Source organism: Solenopsis invicta, chromosome 10 (assembly GCF_016802725.1).
Source record: "Solenopsis invicta isolate M01_SB chromosome 10, UNIL_Sinv_3.0, whole genome shotgun sequence".
Taxonomy (NCBI): Eukaryota; Metazoa; Arthropoda; class Insecta; order Hymenoptera; family Formicidae; genus Solenopsis; species Solenopsis invicta.
This window is the reverse complement of record NC_052673.1, coordinates 8261704-8282882: the sequence shown is the minus strand read 5'-3', so window position 1 is coordinate 8282882 and position 21179 is coordinate 8261704. Positions and strand designations below refer to the sequence as shown.

The window sequence follows — 21179 nt, the reverse complement described above, 5'->3', positions numbered from 1 at the left end:
TATATTAACATTAAATTCTTTTTATGTAAAAGTATCTATTTTTTTCTTTACGTACAATAAAAATGTTCTCTAAATGTGAAAAGAATAAGAAGTAAAGTAGAAGAAGTAGAATTTAATAGAACGAAATTTCTAAATTTTTATTACGATCTTCAAGATTGCATGCAGTTTTAACTACGGATGTAATGCAGGAATTAACGGCGTGCAATTTATGCCAGTAATCACGACGTTATCTCGAAATGCATACCCAAACAGGGAAATGGTAAATTTCGCGATAATAATAACGATAAATTCGATGCGTCGCAACAACTGCGATGCGCCACGGCCGCGAAAACTCTTTCGCATTTGAAGGTTAAGGTTACATGAGCCAATTTTTAAAAGTTCTCTCCTTGACTGGCAAATAAACCGACCAATGACGATCTATTGAACTTGACACGCGATGAATGTAAGCATGCATGAAACACGCCCTTCCCTCTTCTCTCTCTCTCTCTCTCTCTCTCTCACTCCCTGTCTTCCTCTAGTTCTTCTCTTTCTATTTGTCTCTTTCTTTATCTCTTCCTCCGCAGTAAAGACGTCCTCAAATCATTTGTCTTACATTTCACACGTTTATTTGTCCGCAAACAATGAGAAAGAAAAATTTTCCTTGCGTCCGTACGAGAGTAAGAGCCATGTTTTTACAGTGCGAAACGACTCCTAATAAAAATATTTCTTCTTATGATTTTTATGTTGAATGAAAAATGTTTAACGAATTGTTTTACATTTTCAAAACGCAATTGTAATTATTATGAATTATTAATACTGCGACGGAAATTTAGTATGGAAGTTTCATAATGTTATTTTAAGAAAAAGTAACTTCGCTCAACATAAATTTTTAAATGGTATTTTATTTTGAGGCGCAATATTGTTTAACAATAAAAAATAAAATTATTCTCAAACAACATCATTTAATAATATTTATTTCAAATCTGCCTCTTAAAAGGCAAAATTTTTGCCCATTTATTCTCTCTCATTCTCACTCTTTCGTTTTTTTCTTTTACATAAACAATAAATAAAAGCGGCCAAGCAAATTCGTTTCCTCTTTATTCGCGGAGAGTGAACAAAGACTACGGAATGAGAACTCGATATTGCGTTTCGTTGCTGTATTGTCGCTGATGGTTCTCCGCGGTATTCGGTATTCGCGTCTGCGGAAAAATCTATTTTCCAATATACGTACCATGAGGAAAAGGATGGTTGTTTAGATTTAATTAGAAAAGTATTAATGGATAAAACAAAATTATGTCAAATCTTTGAAAAAATCAAGAAGTTCTAAAATTTCCAAGGTAATTCTGCATTCTAGATAATTTTAGATAATTATATACATTTCTATACGTTTTTTAGGTTATAAGGTATTTGAATATTATTTAAACTTTAAACTTTATTATCAGAAATGTGTAAATGGCGCGAATTCAAATCAAATCACAGTGGATCTCAAAAATTCGAATTCGAATAGTTCGAGAATTTCGAATCATCGACGATTTAATTTCGAACCAATCGTTTATTTTAATTGTTTCATTTATATTTCCCGTGCGACCAATCTTGTCAGCGCGTACCAATTCTCGTGCCTGATTGCTTGTCCATTTTTTAAACTTTTCTGTCGTTTCTAAATCTTATAAACCATTCAAAAATTGATAGACAATCGTAATCTTTGTAACACTGTTTCGATTCATAGATTTGTATTACGCTTTTAGAATTTCAAAAATTTAAAGTTCCATTATATTATTTTTAACAAAGTGCATAAAATATTATCACATTTTGATAGTAACGGTATAATTTGTATATTAATTATATATTTGTATAATTTGTACATTGAGAGAAATATTTGGTGAGATAGATCAAACGTTTAGTTAAATAGTGATCAAATAAATTTTATAGTTACCCACCAAACGTAACGTTACAAGTAACGTAAATGTTAATTGTAATTTCCCACTCAACAATGTAACTGTTATATAACGAGTGTGTTATATAACAGTTACATTATTGAGTAGGAAATTACAACTAACATTTACGTTACATGTAACGTGGTGTTTGCTGGGTATAATTACTAAATACGTAGTTGTTTTGACCAAACAATTTGTAACCTTCACAATAATTTTATACAACTACAACCATATGGTTCACTGAATATATGAGTTTTTGGTACCAGTAACTACAAAATTCATTTGATCACTATTTAACTAAGTGTTGAGTTAATATTTCTCTCAGTTTATGATATGCTCATTTATCAATATAATACTCTCATATTTATTGTCTACATTATCTATTATAAATTTTTACTTAGCACATCAATTCTCTTCTAAAACTTTTGCAATTAATTTTCTCGTCTAATAAAAGTAGTCTGAAATTTATTGAAAATACTTTGTTACCTTTAAATTAGTATGTAATATAAATCCTGAAAAATTTGATTCAAATTCGATTTGTACATATTTGAATCAAAACGACTCGATTCGATTCGATTCAATTTAATTCGACCTTACGAATGCTTTGATTCATACACCTTTACTTATTATTATTATTATTTATCATAATGTGCCTACTATTATTATCCATTGTATTTAAGGAGTAATTATTTCTTATAAAGAAAATTACAGCTCTTTATATTTTATATTACAAATATTCATTATTATTATAATTATTACTATTTATTGTCGCGAAATATTGCAGATTAGCTTTTCGCTAAAAACGTCTGTCTGCTCACAAAAGAAAACTGTTAAAATTATTCTATTGTATAAAGACTTTTTTGTTGGCATCTTCTTTTCTTCTTTTTTCTCCCTATTTTTACGCCAACTTCTGCATTGTTCTACACGTTCGTTCGTCGATAACTACTCTCGTTCGGAGAGAACTGTGTGCTCCGACATCTGTACCGTGCCAAGTTCCCGACTGGCTACTGGAAAATTGGAAGTGCTATACTGACGTGTTTCATGTCGTTTGTCACGTCGAACGACACGGAAAGCTCTTCCTGTTCGTCGCGAAAAATTCGCTACGGCCTATATGTCCAAATGTAATTTATTATAAAGTACAATAACAAATACAATACTGTAGCGCCTACGAGCATTATCGCGATTATTTAATATTCAAGTGAGAGTTAGTATTTTGTGTTTCATTAATAAATTGGCTACATTTTTGACTTGCGCTTTATTTAATTTCCTTTAGGCAAGTTTAAATATGCTAAATACTCTGCTAAATAAATACATATTAATAAATTGGTTACGTTTTTGACTTGCGCTTTATTTAACTTTCTGTATGCAAGTTTAAATATGCTAAATATGTATATTATACGTTTTATTTAAATATATTTATAATATTTGCACATTAACTTTCTATTGTCCGTGAAATTTCCTATTACTTGATGATGTTTTAATCGTGAACATTTCGCGAACCGTCCGCTACTGTAATCATGGATATTGTGTGCAAAATAATTCATACGGCTATCTACATATTATTAATAGAACTCTGATTATCTTCTAAAGAGACAATCTATATTTAGATTGCATCCAGTTAAATGTATACAATCCTGTTTTCGTTAATATATTAATTTAAATGTCTTTAACCAATGGCACAACCGTCGAAAGTGTCACTGGTCCTTTTCTTCTCGTAAAAAGGAAAGAGGAAGAACAGAAAAAAGAAAGAGAGAAAGAGAGAAAGAGAAAGAGAGAAAGAAAATATTTTATAAATATTTTTAAACGCATTTAAGAAAGCAAGATAGATTTAATTAAATTCGATTCAACTCGACCTTACGAATGCTTTGATTCATACACCTCTACTTATTATTATTATTATTATTATTATTATTATTATTTATTATAATGTGCCTACTATTATTATCCATTTTATTTAAGGAGTAATTATTTCTAAGAAAACTACTTTCAATTTCTTCCTATAGACACACTATTCTTTCTGAAACTAGGAGAAAGAGGAGAGAGTAGTCGCGGTCTCGGTCACGACTGTCGGAACTCGTTGCACGCGTCGTTTATACGCGGTGGACCTTGCCACCGCTTTTACCGCCATCGCCTCCTCTAGAGATTCTATCTAAACTACCGCTTTTTACAGGCATGCAACCGCTTGCGTGGCACTGATGCACGAGCGCCCTTAACCTCGTACGGCTTGCATCGGTCTCCGGACTTCGATCGGGGGTGGTAGCTGGAGGGGGGGGGGAGAGGGTGCTGATGGTGCACAGTTGCACCCAGGCAGACAGAATTTTCTCTCGAGTTTGTGTAACGTAATCTCGAATTGCTGTACATTACGAAAAAAATTCCGATACGTTCGTTCGTTAATGATCTTCATTAGTATAAAGAATCATTACACATCTTAAATCGTACGTCGGTTTTCCCAAACTTGCGTGTATCGCGACCCATTTTTAAAATAACGAGCATGCACAACCCATTTAGCTTTAGCGGATATAAAACAACACGGAGGGGGAAGTGAATTGATTATTTATTTATACACCACTTTATGAATGCCATTTTACTCCTCCTTTCTAATGTTTCACTTTTTATTGAATATAATTTTATAAATCCACTTCTTTAACACTTAATGGGGTATATAAATGAGGTATGTAAAAAAATACATTTATTTCCTATTTCTGTTGATGGCAGCTTTGATGTCGACGTTAATGCGAATCATTTCCATACGCACACAAGCTTGATAATTGCAGTTTAGTTTGCGATTTAGTTTTGATTCCTATCGTCACGGAAAAAATTTCCGTAACCCAAGAAAAAAATAGCTCGCGACACACTTTGGAAATTCCTGATATGTAGTACGTGTAAAAATAAGCATATACGTAATATACGATTTAAAATGTAAAAAATTTTTTGACTATACAATACGAGCTGAAAGTTATCAAAATTTAAAAACTGAAAGCTTTGTAAATTTATCCTTTCCTTTTTTTGCCAACGATAAAAAATTTTGATCGCGAATGCCCGAATTTAAAAAATTTGGTTTATAACAATTTTTGCAGCAAAAATGATTTCATTTTGCTGCAATTTTAGATAAATAACTTTTAAATGAGAGTAAGTCGATTTAAATGAGCTTTTGAACGATATTTATTAAAGTTTCATTAATATACATAAAAATTTTGAATTAAATCGTAATGCTGCTCTCTCATCAAATTTGCAAATATTGTTAAACGCGATTTTACATAAGAATCAAGAGAAAACAAAAATAATTTTTAAATCAATAAAAAAGAATATACTTGAATCTTAGAGTCTCACAGACACTCCAACGTAATATACCAATCTATAAAATTTTGAAACTTCTAGTAATACTTCGAGATATGTCACGTACATCTTTAAATTAATATATAATATTTCTATAGGAGGATATTGTGTAGGAACGCTTTGCAAGAGCAACGGAAAATGCTTGCTTGCATCCGCGCGAATTTCAACGTCAAAGGAAACTGCCAAATCAGCCGCATTTGTTCCCAATACATTCTCCTCGATACGTATATCGTCTTCTGAAAGTTTGAAGTGAAGGAAGTTTTGAAGACACCTAATCAGACTTCCATTCACTACACGGTAAAGTGATTCGAGGCAAAACTTATCGCAATGCTGAATCGCGGAGTCTATCTCGCCGAAAGGTACAATTACACGGGAACGTGATACATTTCATATACACGCACATCTGTACAATATATATTGTTTGATATATTCAAAATACACGCGCAAAATATGCAGCGAGCTATACTGACGTGTACTAACGTTGCTTGCAAAATTGAAACGTACCTTCGCGTCATGGAGAATTTCGTCGATGATTAAATTCTCGTGCTCCATTTAACTTTGAAAATTATCCCCTCTTACACTAGAAAAAAAAAAGATTAGTTGCTGCTGCAAGAAATCTGTATGCGGTAGCTAAATTTCAGTTTCGCATACGTAACCAAAATTTAGCTATCACGCACAGATTTTTACTACTGCAACTGACTGCAGTTAATCTTTTTTTTTTTTCATTATACAAAAGTCACGTGAAACGTGAATCAAATTTTATTGTTGCCTCTCTTCTGCAATTTCAACTGGGTTTGCTTTATGTCATGAGCAGCTGCGGAGATCATTTAATCTCTTTTATGTTAATATTCTATGAAAAAAAGAGACACATACTGTGCGAATATAAAAATTTACTAAGTGATATAACAAAGTTCACATTTCGCCGCAGATTGCATAGATTTCCCCATTATTTATCCGCAATCAGCGCTATCGATTTCGGTCGGCCGGACACTTTGCAAGCGCAAATATTGAGAAAGTATACTATCAAACAGCACCTGAAGGTGTTTCCAGGCTGGTACGATGTAGTTACCATCGATTATAGTTGTCGGTTATGGGCAATACAAGGGCGCTATTGTAAATTAAATTCCCTATTGAAAAGGGCGAAATTGGACGTGTATTAATCTGCTTCGTAAACACTGCAATGCCTGCAAGTTCCGCTTGCATCTCCTACGGTTGACACAATCATCGGTTTATTTGGACATGGAAGAGATTTGCTCGACAGTTTGTTTTAACCCCTTTAGCAACCTCACGTAATCTTTGATTGAAGATTATTAAATAATTTGTTTTTTTTTTTTTGCACAATTTTTTATTCAGAATAAATCCTTCGTTTTTAACAAGAGATGTGTTTCATAATCGATAAATGTACAATAATACGGAGGAATGGCGGATTATCTTTGAAAAATTAAATAAAGGAATTATTAAAAACAAAAAAATTAAAGAAGAATTATTACTGAAAGTGATATTTAGAATAAATCGGAGAGTAAAACAAATTTTTTGACATTTTCCAGCGTGCTCTAGGTGGCGAAAGGCTAAATTTAACTCGAACAGCAGGCAACTGCATGCTGCATACCGTGTGGGCAAATAACGTTTATCTAATTAAGTCTTGCGTGGTGAGGGTGAAGTCGCGTGCCGGTGACAGAATTAAAGTGCAATTCTGCTTCGTGGTAAAATTAAGTTCTCACCTTCTCTCTCTTGCGCGTCTGTTTAGCATAACACCACATGTATTTACATTTATTACCCAGCTCCCTTAATTTATTCCCGTCGTTACGTCCCGGCTCGTTCTTTTCGTGAGATTCACCTCGTTTCAAGTCCTGAATTACTAACGCAAAGCTTTCAACGCAAAATCGCGCACAAAACATTGGATATATATCTCGATATATTCGTAAAAGGAAGCGTTTTAAAATTTAAAGGAAAATATAAAATTAAATAAAATAATATAAATAAAAAGAGTTATTTAACTTTTATAATTACAATAATAAAAATAAGTAAAATAATAAAACTCAAGTTTATTTGACAATAAAAATATAAACTTATATTTAATTTGCGTGTTGTGAATTGTATAATTAATAATAATAAGAAAAATAACAAAATAAATTTTTTTAATAAAAAAAACAGACCAATGTGTAAAAACACAAAAGTAAAAGTTGATTCCTGTCTGAGGTGTTAATTTTTGCAACAATTTTTTTACAGTATTTGCAAAAAAAGAAAAAATTATTTACATTATTGCCAAATTAAATACTAATTCACATCATTATTATTACACTGACTGTCCATTTAATATTTTAATATTCTCGTTCAACTTAGAGTGTTCCAAAATCAAAAAATTTTTTTAACTTACAATTTAATGAATCTCAATATTAAGATCCAACTATGATTAATAAAATTCTCATTAATTAACGTTTTTCATTTATAACAAGATTAAATTTAGGCTTTGATTAAATAAAAAGTAACAATAATGTTAATAATAGTCGATACTGGCTAAATATGAGTACAAAGAAAATTTTTTATTCGTCAACTGAATTCATTCGTGTACAATGTGTAAATATTTAATTCTTGTATTGGGTCCTCTTTAATACTTGACAATTATCTGTCATTCACGTATGGTATGCGTAACATAATAATTTGAACTAGCCGTGCTTACATAACAAACATCTGTCATACATGAGTGCAAATAATATATAATTAATTTAAATTATCATACAACAGATAATTGTTAAGTATTAAAGAAGACCATAATAAAGTTTAAAACGTTCACTCGAATGTTTAATTAACGAATAAGAAATTTTCTTTACACACATTTAACAACGACAGTTCTTATTAACGTTATTGTTATTTGTAATTTTTTAATTTATACTGTAGATTTCTGTTATTAAAAATGAAATAAAAGTAAAATTTGTCTCTTCTAAATCCTCAATCAAGAATCAATCTTATCACACGCATACGGCGGATTGTGAAATTGAAATTAAATTTACTGCATTTGATTCACCGAACTTCGGAACGTTACGTCATTGATGGAGAAATTACCGTGACAATTGATGTCCTTAATAACGCATTAGCGACCTAATTAATACCTCGCCAAAACTAATTTAATGAGGCTTGTTCCATGATGTTCATGCAATGTTACTCAGCGAACGTGTGTGCGTGTGAGAGAGAGAGTATGAGGGGCGGGGGAGGAAGAGAGGAAGTAGCGGTTTCAGTTCGGGTTTCTGCCCGGGAAATAGCTTCCGATTTCAGAAATTGTCGAACGGGATATATTGGTTCTCTCCTCTCGATAATATTTACAATACCTCCCGTTTACCGTATGTGGATCTTACTTGAATCCATTAGGTGTTGCTTTCAATATATACAGTATTGCAATGTATGATGCAATAAACTGTTCCATTCAAAATTCCGTTCACATGAATTCGCGTGAAGTTAGTATAATCTTCGTTCGTACGAAATTTATGATACTTCCGTGTCAGTTATTTTACTTCGAGTCTATAATATCTTCATAATAATTCATAATTTTGTTTTGCATATATTTTAAAATATACATATTATTATTATATATATAAATATCTGTAATCATGTGATCTCATGCTAACATGAGCGCAGACGGCAGTATTAATTACGTCTTTGAAAAAGAGAAGGTTCAGAAAAGAGCAAGAGATAACGAAAAGAGAAAAATGAGATTGCAGGATTTTCAAATATAATTTTCTACTTCTCTGTATTTTTTCTCAAGTAGCGAGTAAAAATGCGAGACAGCACTCTCTTCTGAGTTTTAAACTCTATATGCACATAGATGTATTATTTTTTTCGTCACCAAAAATTAATTAACAAATAATCCCTGATTCAAATTTATCTAAAGCACATTGCTAACTATATTGTATAACTATCAATCGTATTTTCACATTGATAATACTTATATATTATTATAGAATATTTATATGAAATATTAGAATAACGTACAATCTAAATATAGAATGTAGGGACAGCTGTACGTTTAATGGTATAAGTTAAATAATATAAAATAATATTTTCTAGAATTTTATAAAATAAATCTTATGTAAATATAGAAATTGAAGTAATATAAAAGAAAATAAAACTGTGCGAATAAAATATATGCAGAATTGGAAACGCAACTTTATAAAAATAACGCTTTATCGTTACCATATCACATTTTGTAAAAAAAAATAACGCGTTAGCGATTCATTACTTTTTTCGTTATTTTTTCACAAAATTTTTATGATTTTTTTTTAAAAGCAGTATTTGATTGTCTACGTCATTATTTAATTAATAAGAAATTCAATACAAAATTTATAATGATTTTTATTAATTGTAACACGTATTATACGTTTACAAAGTAACGATGAAAGTAACAATAAATTCGTTACCGTTACAATGAAAATGTAACGACATTATCTTTTACCTCAGACAGAACTCGTTACAAATAGAAACAAGTAATTATTGTTAACGAAAAAGAGTAACGATAATGATTATAAGTAACGCGTTCCAAATCCTGAATATATGCAGTATGGAATTGCTTTTTCAGTGTGAATATTTGTGAATAATAAATAAATAGTTTAATTTTATCTTATAGATTACTTTACTTTGAGAATTAAAATTTTCATCACGACACTGTTTTCAATTAACGACTCGTTAGTACAACTTTTAAAATAAAGCTTTTTTTCAGTAACAATTGATTATTTTTCTCAACGAAAATAGTCCAACAAAATTTTTGTCCTCTTCGTGAGTGAAAAGGAAAAGGTACTGCTGGCACGGATGAACTAGTAACTTGATGATGTTTAATTGAATTTTCAGACTATCCAAGTCTACAGATAAAACTACGCTAATGAAACGAGCCGGAGTCATATGCAAATCTGTTGATTACTCTCCCGTGTATTCATTCTGTATGTTCAAACTCCTTTCAAAAGTCCAATTCAAAGATAACCTTATCCTTGTCTTTTCAGACTCTTCTTTTCTCTATCTTCTTTATCTATCTCTATTAAGAATGTATTTAATATACATAAATGTATTATGTTAAATACATTTATGCTATATACGTAGCATAATACATTTTTTTTATTAAAATATGAATGAGTTTTCTAATTAAATGTAAGATTTTCTCCAAGCAGAAATTCTCAAAGCATAAAAAGGAAGATAAAGTTACCTAGAATACTTTAAAATTATTACCCAATATATTAAAAAACAAAAACAAAAGATTATCATTAAATAAATTAGCAAACTAATAAAAATAAGAATAAAAAATACGATAACTATATACATGGTATATATACATGCCGCATATATTTAAAACTTAATTCATCAAGTATTATTTACTACGTTTAATGAAAATAAACTATACCAAGAAAAACTTTATAAAATATACAATAAAAAAATTAAACACACTAAATATTTACTTTCTTGTTTTTAAAAAATCTATAAAACCCTTATTTTTACCATCTTATAGCAGTAAATATACTATACGGTCACTAATATCAAGTCTTTTACACTCCGCGCAATAATTATTTTACGTACGTGATTTCGCTACTTACTACGTCAATTCAACGATGATTTTGTTAAAATTAACAGTAAAATACTGACATTGCAACACTAATATGACATAAAGCTGTATAACGGAATGAGACTGCATGCAAGTTAACCCTCCTATTTTCTCTGACTTCTTTGGCGTAAATCCTCCCGCGACACAAACACCGGAGTTATTATGCTACAGAATCTGTTCGTCTTGTTTACAATTAAATCGTTTTACCTTTATAATTCAATAACAATTTCTGTAGGCATACGCAACTGCGATAACAAAATTCGCGAGCGCCAATATTATTGCGCAAACTTTCACCGATATTTTGTGGCCACAATATAACGATCGACCGATATTTCGCTTCAACAATTTAAAATGAAGGGCACCTGATAACGCCCACGTCAATCGACGTAATAATAATGCATTTGGCAAAACAATTTTAAATGAGTAATAATAGCGAATAGTTTCATTTTGTTTGAAAATCCCAATTGTCCTAAAATGTTGAAAAATCAATCAAAGAATATTGTGGGCAATGTTAAATATTGTTAATTACGTAAATATAATTATATAATTTAAATATTCTTTTAAATAATTACATATATATATATGTACAATTATTTTATATACATATATATAAACAGTTTTTATAAATATTTATATTAGCAAACATTAATTAATATTAATAAACATGAAAACATAACCAAGTTATAATGTTTAATTGTTTGAGAAAACGGCAAAAGTGAAAATTGAAGAAATAAAATCTAATTCATAGTGAAAAATGAGATGAAAAAGTTCAGTAAGGAATTAAAATAAGGATGCTTTAGAATACTGGAAGGTATGCATGAATCTGAACTGCATAAGTACCTCCATTATCGCACATAATTATCTTAGAATGTGGTTTTGACAGTAGGGAAAGTACGGACTGAAATACTGGTCCGTTTGCATGTGTTAACGGTGATAGCCGATGCTTAACTTCAGCATTATTTTCCAGACCACGTGAGTGTACTGCGCATCTGCGGAATGCAATTTCGTTGAAGTACATGCACGTCTAACCATTCGAATTATCGAAATTGCGCGCGACTTTCATCAACCACAGAATATAACGTGTCATTTATTCATTTAAATAAAGATATTTTAAATTTTTATTTTGAATCAATTTTAATAAAAGCAAATGTCAAGTTGTCAAAGTTATCGTGCGATTGATCAACAAGTGTACTCTTTTATAATCCAAAATTTTACTTTAACAAGAGTTTTATTGTAATAATTTTAAAGTAAAAAAAAAATATTAATTCTTTAAAAGAAATATATTAAAGTAGCATTAGATTATTAAAGTTTTAAGAGATTTATGCAATTGTTAATTTAAAACAATTTAACAACTTTAATAACCTTATTTTTAATACTTTCTTAAAAGAAATAATGAATCCTTTAAAAAATATAAAGTTCTTGTTTAATGACAAATGTAAGAAAAAAATCTCTGTCTAAGTATAAATAAAATTTCAACTTTAACTTATTCTTATAAAGAAAATTTGTCGAGTATAGAAGTTCAATGGAGATTTTATCGAATCCATTCATGCGAATTATTATAACACTCATTGATGAGGAGAAGAGCTAGCTGAAACGATGATTTTATTAATGGACCACAAAATCCTATTTTGCCGCGTGAATAATGCTTGCTACGTTTTCGATTGCCAATCATAGATAATTGCCCATCGCTCTCGTCATACAGTGAAACATGTTAAAGATTTCACAGTCCATAAATCTCGTACGTTGATCAAAGCGACTAAATGTATTTTCAAAAATCTCAAAAATACGGATAATTAGATGAAGCTCCAATTTCCCAACACTTTTTGCTAATTATTACATTTTTTTTAATTCTACGATTTCCTTTACAAAATGAAATAATTATAAAATAAAAAATTACTGAAATTATAGACACTAATTAAAAAATGATGTATATATTATATAAAATAATATACATATATTATAATGTATACGGTATGATACATTATAATATAGTATATAGTAATTATATAATATATAATATAGTATAAAATAATATAACATAAATAGAGGAAAAAAGAGTATTGTGGCTACTATGGATATTACGACTACTTCTATCATCTCCGTTATTAGGAATTTCAACGATTACTTTGATGAAACTATTCATTTAGTTGCCCGCAATTTTTCATAGCACTGATATGTCATTAAACAATAGCTAACAATTGTTATAAAGCATTTTTACTTGCGCAGTTAATTACATATATAATTACATGTATATTCCTCATTGTTTTTAAACTTAAACGTATTATTATACAAATGTATGTCTAGTTTTTTTTTATTACTTAATTTTTTATTCGACGGTACACATTTTGAATTGTGCAAAGTTAAACAATAACGTGGGATTTGTTAATATGGCTTTTTGAGCAAAATTTTCATATCAAAATGTTTCTTCGATAAATCGATTGTCATTCTAGAAGACTGCTTTCAGAAACATTAGACGTATCATTTTATCTTTGTTGTTTAATGTCAAACAAGAATGAAATGATACACCTCTAATGTCTCCGAACGTAGGAAAATTCTAAATCAGAAAAATTCTATACGATTAAAAATTTAAAAATATGTAATTTCGTAACAAATGACCATGTGTCTTTTAAACTAAACAAAATTTTAAATTTGTTTATGCGCTTGCCGTATTCCCACTATTCTTCTTCTACCAATTATACAGTGCATCACATGTTTATAAGTCACGTCCTAAGTAATAAATATTTCACTACTTTGAATCTAGAATCTGTTAAGCAACACATTAACGAACATAATCGTTCGAATTCCAATATAAAGAATTGATTATTAAGAAAGCTGATTCGATAAAATGAAAATGGGCGCCATATTACTCTCTTCTTCTGTATATATTTTTTTTATATAGTATTATATAAATATACATATATTTATAGAATTTAAATTAAAAGCATTTTATAAATATTTTAAATTGTTATTGCACAATATATTGTTATGAAGAATATTACCTCTCTCTCTCTCAATAATTGTACGAGAACATTCTGTTATCAAACCGCGCTATCGATCGAATGTGGGACCAAATTGATGTCGCCGCCAAAATGGATCGCAGACGATATTATTAGAGAGAGACTCTCTGTATAGTGTGATAGAACGCGTCTCGCTGCGTAATCACACAAAATACGCTATGATACCTCAGTAGAAATAGCGGATTCTGCTCGCCATTCTGTACGTGTGAGTGAAGGGGACATTCGCGTTCGTATAATGGCTTAAGGAGATAAGAGGATTTCACGCGAACGAGCATTTACCATTTCTGTCGAAATATACGACCGCGCCAGCAGACGCACGATGCGAGAATATGCGTTTCAAGTCTTGACTATTGTATTAAACTTGCGACGTGAGTGTAACTGTCGCTTCCTAATTCTTATCATTTCGTCGCATGACGTCAAATACGGAATTTGCTGAGAAAGCGTTCACATGAACATAAATTTGAATTCATAACTGCGTACAGCAGCCACATATAACTCACTATATGTAAATACGTCTAATAATCTTTGCGAGACTGCTAAGTAGAAACGTAAGATTTACAATTACGTACTTTCAATTCTGTATTAATATTTTAAATACCTCCGCGATGAACATATTATCCCCCTGAACCTTTCCGTTAAAATTATTCTTCCAAAACTGTTGACAACTTGTTTAAGATATATCGCACTCATATCAGACGGTTTGAATGAGCTTATTATTTATTAACTTGAAGTTTCTTCTCAACTTGAAGTTTCCTCTCAATTTGTGCTACTTATTGTTACGAATGTAAATCGAACACACATCGACGGAGTTCCACTCACCGTTAACGGCGTGGAGCTCCGTGGGCACCGCGAAGTGTGCTGTGTGAAGGGCCAGCTCACCGGTATCGGCAGCAGCCTGTAGCAACATCTGCTGATGATGATGATGCCGAGATGAACGATGATGGTGCACGCTGTTAAGAACGATATTGCTCGACGTCCGACTGAGCGCTTTTCGTTGCCGAATCGCTTCCTTATAAATCCTGCAGTACATAATAATCATCACTAAGCCGGGAATCCAAAACGACACGCAGGAACTGATGAGCGCGTATGGTAAATTCACTCGAAACTCGCAACTCTGAAACACGAAAGAATATCGCAAATTCGATTATTAATATAATCTAGTGATGAATTCGTAAAATCATTGTATGAAATTACGCCACTTTGAGCGATGACTAATTTTTGACAGGTTATTTGAAGAAGAATAAAATAACGTTTGGTTTAAATCAATGAATTTTATCTAAAGTTAATATTGCAAATTATCAAAAACGTATATAACAGTTGAAAGTAAACAGAAATGTTTTATGTGCGAAAGCATTAAGCATGGACTGCAAATGTCCTGAATTATGCCATTTTTCTAGATTGTTTCGATTTACGTCACTAATACGTATCACCCTGGCGAAAATAGTATATTTATAAAATGTTTGCTAAGCGTTAAGTATGTGTTTAATTGGAGTTTTAAAAGATTGATTTCAAGTGTTTACGAGATAAAAATTTAAACGTGGAATTGTTTATGAGATGTTCACAACTCTGATAGAGACAAAACACTACAAAACGTTCTTTGAACATTTATAACATTCCGAAAACAGGATACTTTTAATAAAACATTCCCCAAACATTTGTAAAACGTTTATAAACGTTCCGAAAACACGCAACAAGTCTATCACGTAATTATAAACGTTTCATAAACAATTTCATGTTTAAATTTCGATCTCACAAACACTTCAATGTATGTTTAATAAACATTCTATTTTTGCCACAGCAAATGACGTCATTTTACACGTGTGTTGACTATGCCTATTATATTTTACAAAAATCATATAATTATATAACGATACTTCACCATTTTATTATTTTTTAAACATTTTAATCGTGCAAAACTAAAACACTTTGTATTATAATTCAAAATGATTTGATTTTATCATTTTACAGGTTACATTGTCGTAATAACAATTTAAGAATAAATTTATCTTCATGCATAAGTTAAAAGTGACAGATTCTTGACGTGAGTTTTTGGAAACCACTTTTCACGAAAAATCACATTATGTGCGTTTACTTATTTTGATGGAGCCATTTGATACACTTGGATGATTGCTTTCCGGCAATGTTTAGACACTTTTATTACGAGCTGTGTTTTATTACGAGCACAAAACAAATTACGATGGCGTCAATCGGGTCAGTGGCGTAATTCCGTACATTTAAAAACCTTATAAAAATAAACTTTAAACAGCTAATAAATTAACATAATAAAAAGTATAAATATCTAATAAAATTGCATGCAAGGTTCTAAAAATATAGTCTATTATTATTAAAAGCAGTCTTTCATTTAAAAAACTTTTTTTTTAGGATTTTAAAATATTCCATCTCTCCCGTCAAGGTGGCTTTATATTGTTAAAAGGTTAACGACAATTTCCATATTCATAACTCGTACATCAAACACTTTCTAAAGATATATACTTAAGGAAAAAGAAAACTACTCCGTACCTCCGGGTGCTGCACCATGTACTCCAGGTGTTCTTGCGTCGTGTACCATCCCATGAAAATCGGAATAAAGCTTATCAGCGCCGGCAGAGCCCAAGCGCTACCCAGCATACACCCCACAGTACTCTGCTTCATTATCACCGTGTACTCAAGCGGACTCACTATGGCATAGTACCTGTCCACACTGATACAACAAAGATGGAGAATGCTAGCGGTGCTGAAGTACACGTCCAGCGAGTTCCACAGGTCGCACATAACCGTCCCGAACAGCCATTTTCCTCCTGAGAGCTCCACTGAGGCGTTGAAGGTCATGGCGCACATTGCTACCAAAAGATCGGCCGCTGCCAAACTGACGACGTAACAGTTGGTCACTACTCGTAATCTGCGATGCCTCCGCACGCTGGCGATCACCAGCATGTTGCCCAGAACCGCGGTGGTGATGATGGTGCCCATAATAATACCCTTTATCACCACCAGTAGCACATTCACATTTTCGGGGAGATTTTCCACCGTCGGGTTTTCCGCTGATGACGTTACATTTGCGGCGGTTGTTGTGGTCGCTGTTGTGCTGAAGGCGGTAATAGTGCTGTTGATGAAGACCGATGAAGACGTGGGTTCTGGAGGTAGGCCCGTCGACATTGCCGCCATTACGTTCAACATGGTGACGGTGAATGCGTCGATGTTAGCTCACCGTTCACGTTGCGGAAAACGGTTTCTCTTGGGCGATCGCTCGCTCATTTTGGACTTCGTGGTGTTCGAGAGCCCATGATGGTGAAAAAGAGCGTCGTTAGATAAATTACCTTTCTTTGTCATCGCGATTAGAGCGATTAGCTCTCCTCAGAGAAAAATCCTTCCTTAAAAATTATCTCAATACGTATTGATATTCTGATTTAATCACATTACATTGTGGTAATTGATATCCGTTATTATTGGATGCGCGAAAGTATTTCGAGATTCCTTAAAATTTTATCAAGTTTTAATTATAGGTATTATAGGTATTATTGATTGATATTTTATTGCGTTATTGAAAATTGAAAAAATATTTCAGTAATCCTCGAAATTTCCTTGAGAAAATTACTTCTCGCTTCAAGACGTTTGGTTGCGACTTTCATACTGCTATCGCTGGTCCAAGATCCGATTTTCTTATACAATAGCGAAGTGTGATGCCATAATCTTTTAGCGAACAAAAATAATATTTCGTAGCACCATTCTGTATGTCACTTCTGCCAAAAATGACTCAAGTATATGTACACGTACTTTTACTATGTGTGGACTTTAATCACTTGCTCTCTCTTTTTCTTTTGATTTATTCTTTATTTTTAGTTTATCTTACTTTGTTCTTAAATATATTCTTTAGAGAGGTCTTTTATACATATGTATATACATATATATTAAATATAATTCTTTATACATAGAAATTCACAAATATATAATTATGAATATTTTCTTCTAGAATAAGACTCATCCTCCTCAATTTCCAAATCACGTCTTTTGAGCATTCCTGTAAACATTGCGTTATTTTCTCCACAATTTTGTCTAAATCGCATTAAATTGTCTCGCGACAGTTTCGCACAGATCACTGCTAATTTTCGTATATCCATGATTGTGTGGATTTTGATCCGGATGCAAATTTTATTAATTGCAGGGATAATGTCAGTCGATGGTAACGAGGATTAAAATTCTATTTTGATTGCCACGCATGATGATAGTTTAATAAGCCTCACCGTTCGATTTAGCACCATTTTTGATATCGCGGTTTTGATGGATGATTGACTAAGTACCTCTGTAAAATGACAGACAGTTGTACATGCGCGTCAAATGCGCGGATTTGTCCTACTTTTCGATAGACCGATATAAATTCTACCAAAATGAATAATTAATTTTAATCAATTTGCTGTGGTCAGCGAGGAAGATCAAAGAAGTCTCATTAATTACGCGTAATTGAATCACTCGTCTTTGAAAGAACGAAATTTGAGGTATTAATTTGTTTAATTTGCTTCAACACCACTTACGAATTAATACGCGGTGTATTTCATTAATAATTTACGCGATAACACAGTTTGAATTTCGTGGAAGTGTTACACGAGGTGTCACCAACGTCGATGATCAAAGATTTAGCACACCTAGACCTCCACTTAGAACTTAAATGCGTGAGATATGCTTGTTAAAATACGTATTAACGTACTTGCACGAGATAAATGATGGATATTAATACGCGAAGGCCTCTCGGAACTTTCAGCTATCTAAATGTTCCACGAGATATATGTATACGTTGCACAGGCGATACTATTAAGAGGATTTACTTGCGGATAAACCTCTATATAATGCAATCGCCTCTAGCTAGTAGGTAGCTATAATTATACGAAGGAGAGATACATTTCTTAGCAAATTGTTTTAATCTATGCTATGACTAGAATAGATCGATACTAGGACGTCTAATAAAAGCGCAGTCGTACTTGTGAGTAAAGCTCGCCACTTTTAACTTTAATGGCGAAAATGTATCAATCTGTGCAAGCCTTACAATAGATGCACCGTCACGAACAATATATATTCGATTATTCGAAATTGTTATTCTTGCTTGTAATTATTTCTATACAGTAATTTAATATGTATTAAAATTAAACGGCTTATATTAATAATGATAACAAGAAAAACGTAATATTGATGCAAAAATATTAAATGAATCTTCTCTCACGAGAATTTTGGGAAACGCATAGTCATGCAAAGTCGTAAGTCGAAAATTATATAAATTATAATTGAGTTCAACGAACAGGTAATATCATTACGGAAGAATAGTCATTTACTGTAGTTTCTTGCACGCTGAATACAAATCCGCTTTTCAAATTGCTCCATCACGTCACAATTTTGAGAAATTGACAATTAAAGTTGCAAAAAGAAAAAGAGTTTCACGTACTTTGTCATATTATAACTGTGATGTATGACATGTTGTTGAAATGTTATTGCAATCAAAATTAAATATGTTGGTAGTACTTTTATTTCTCAAAATAATTTTTTATGTCGGTTACGATTAATAAAATATTTATAATTTATAAATTATAATTATTGACAAATAATTGTAAGTTACTAGTAAATTTGATTAAATTGTTCCGAGTTTTAAATAGTTTATATTTATTGTATATATATGGGACAGTGTTTATAAAACGTTTTGCATAAAAATTGATATGCATACATAGAGAAACAAAAGTAATATAAATTCTATTTTAATTATTATATTTATTATTTGACTAAATAACTAATATAAATTTTAAAGAGAGAAAATCAAAAACGTTGTAGTTTAACGAGCTTTATATTAACGAATTAATACACCATTGCTTTGTGAAAGCTAAAAATAATTAAATATGGGATCTCTATAGAAGCGGAAAAACTGAATTAGTTCATTGATAATTTATCAAATAGCGCGCTTTCAAATACAAATCATTAAGGTTGAAGATTTTTTAGAGAGTCAAATTCGATATCAAAATTGACAAATTTATAATATATTCAATATATATTATATTTAACAAATATTTTATTAAACTTAGCCAACCCAAAAATTTTGTGACGAGTAAAAATCCTAACAACATACCAATAATTTGGACTACAATAAAACTTCTCCAACACATTACGTATCGTAGTTATAATAAATTACGTAAAAGTATTCCTTTTTGCAACTTTAAATGCAAATTTCTCAAAATTGTAAGGGAGCAATTTGGAAATTGGGTTCGTATTTATCATCCAAACAATTATAGAAAATAACTAGCCTCATTCTGGTGTTAAAAAAATTATTTTTCGCTAAACTGTGTAAGCAATCTTTTCTTAAAAGAAAATTAGCGTAACACTATCAACAGCGTAGCGAGATGAAAATACTTAATTCTGTTTTATTTCTCAATATTATAAAGCAGTATATCATCCATATTCGATTACAATCGCACAACTGTATATAAGTAATCGATGTAATATTAAAATACTCGTTTGAGCGATATTTAATTATTACATTTTTCACCGGCGGAATTATAACACAGGCACAGCATATTAAAGGCGAAAGAAGGCATATTAAAGGCGAAAGAAGGTTAATGACTTCCCGGTTCTTGAGGTAGAATTATTCAGAATGGAGGAGAGAAGGATTCTTCCTCGTTTCTCGAATAACAATCGACGAACGCATTCTAGTGAGAAATTCTCTCAGCCTATTTTTCATATATGACAATTATTTTCTGTAATAACAAATACTAATTTAAAATATAACAATGCTGTTGAAAACAAAACTAATGTAATAATGAACGAATATGGTGTAAAAGTACATAAAAGAGTTAAAACATTTATTATTAAATTTTTATACATGGTGTTTTATTTAATTACCGCAAGAAAATATCTCGAAAAATGAAAGACACAGAAAAACATTATAGAGAAAAGTTGTATGGTCTGTAGAAGGACAAATAATAATGAGATAAATTTTTGCTAAAATAAGTTTTCTTAAGAAAAGCAAATTAAGCAAGGATTACCAATATTTAAAAGATCAAAGAAAGCTTCAATATATTGTTCTGTAAGTCCGCGCGGAATTTAAATAATATCAACAAATAATAGAATAAATTGATACTTTTAAAAAAATTTATAATGACATATTGCAAATTGCACATAACTTTTCATCTCATTATTCTGTACATGAAAGTCTTAAGTTACAATTATTAAAAAATTAATAGTTTATTAGATTTTATGTCAAAATATATGACACCGTAAAGTATTTGATAATAAAATATCTGATGTGTAATAAAATATCCCGTAAACTATTGATTTTTCAATATAATTTTATTTCAATAC

At 31.0% G+C, this 21179-nt stretch overlaps 1 protein-coding gene across 6 annotated transcripts in view; it reads right to left on the bottom strand.

Moving 5' to 3' along the window:
• LOC105197287 (octopamine receptor beta-3R) overlaps positions 1-21179 on the bottom strand; it is a 191948-nt gene that overhangs the window by 161781 nt on the left and 8988 nt on the right. For 2 of the 6 annotated variants that reach the window (XM_039454520.1, XM_039454522.1), the window contains exons 2-3: positions 16368-18147; positions 14667-14961 (exon numbers count right to left, since the gene is read on the bottom strand). In XM_039454520.1, the coding sequence (XP_039310454.1) occupies positions 14667-14961; positions 16368-17024 (952 nt within the window). In that variant the 5' untranslated portion in view covers positions 17025-18147. Of the gene's footprint in view, positions 1-14666; positions 14962-16367; positions 19419-21179 lie in introns of those variants that run through there. The other 4 variants (XM_039454521.1, XM_039454519.1, XM_026136482.2 and 1 more) reach the window with 4 other exon arrangements.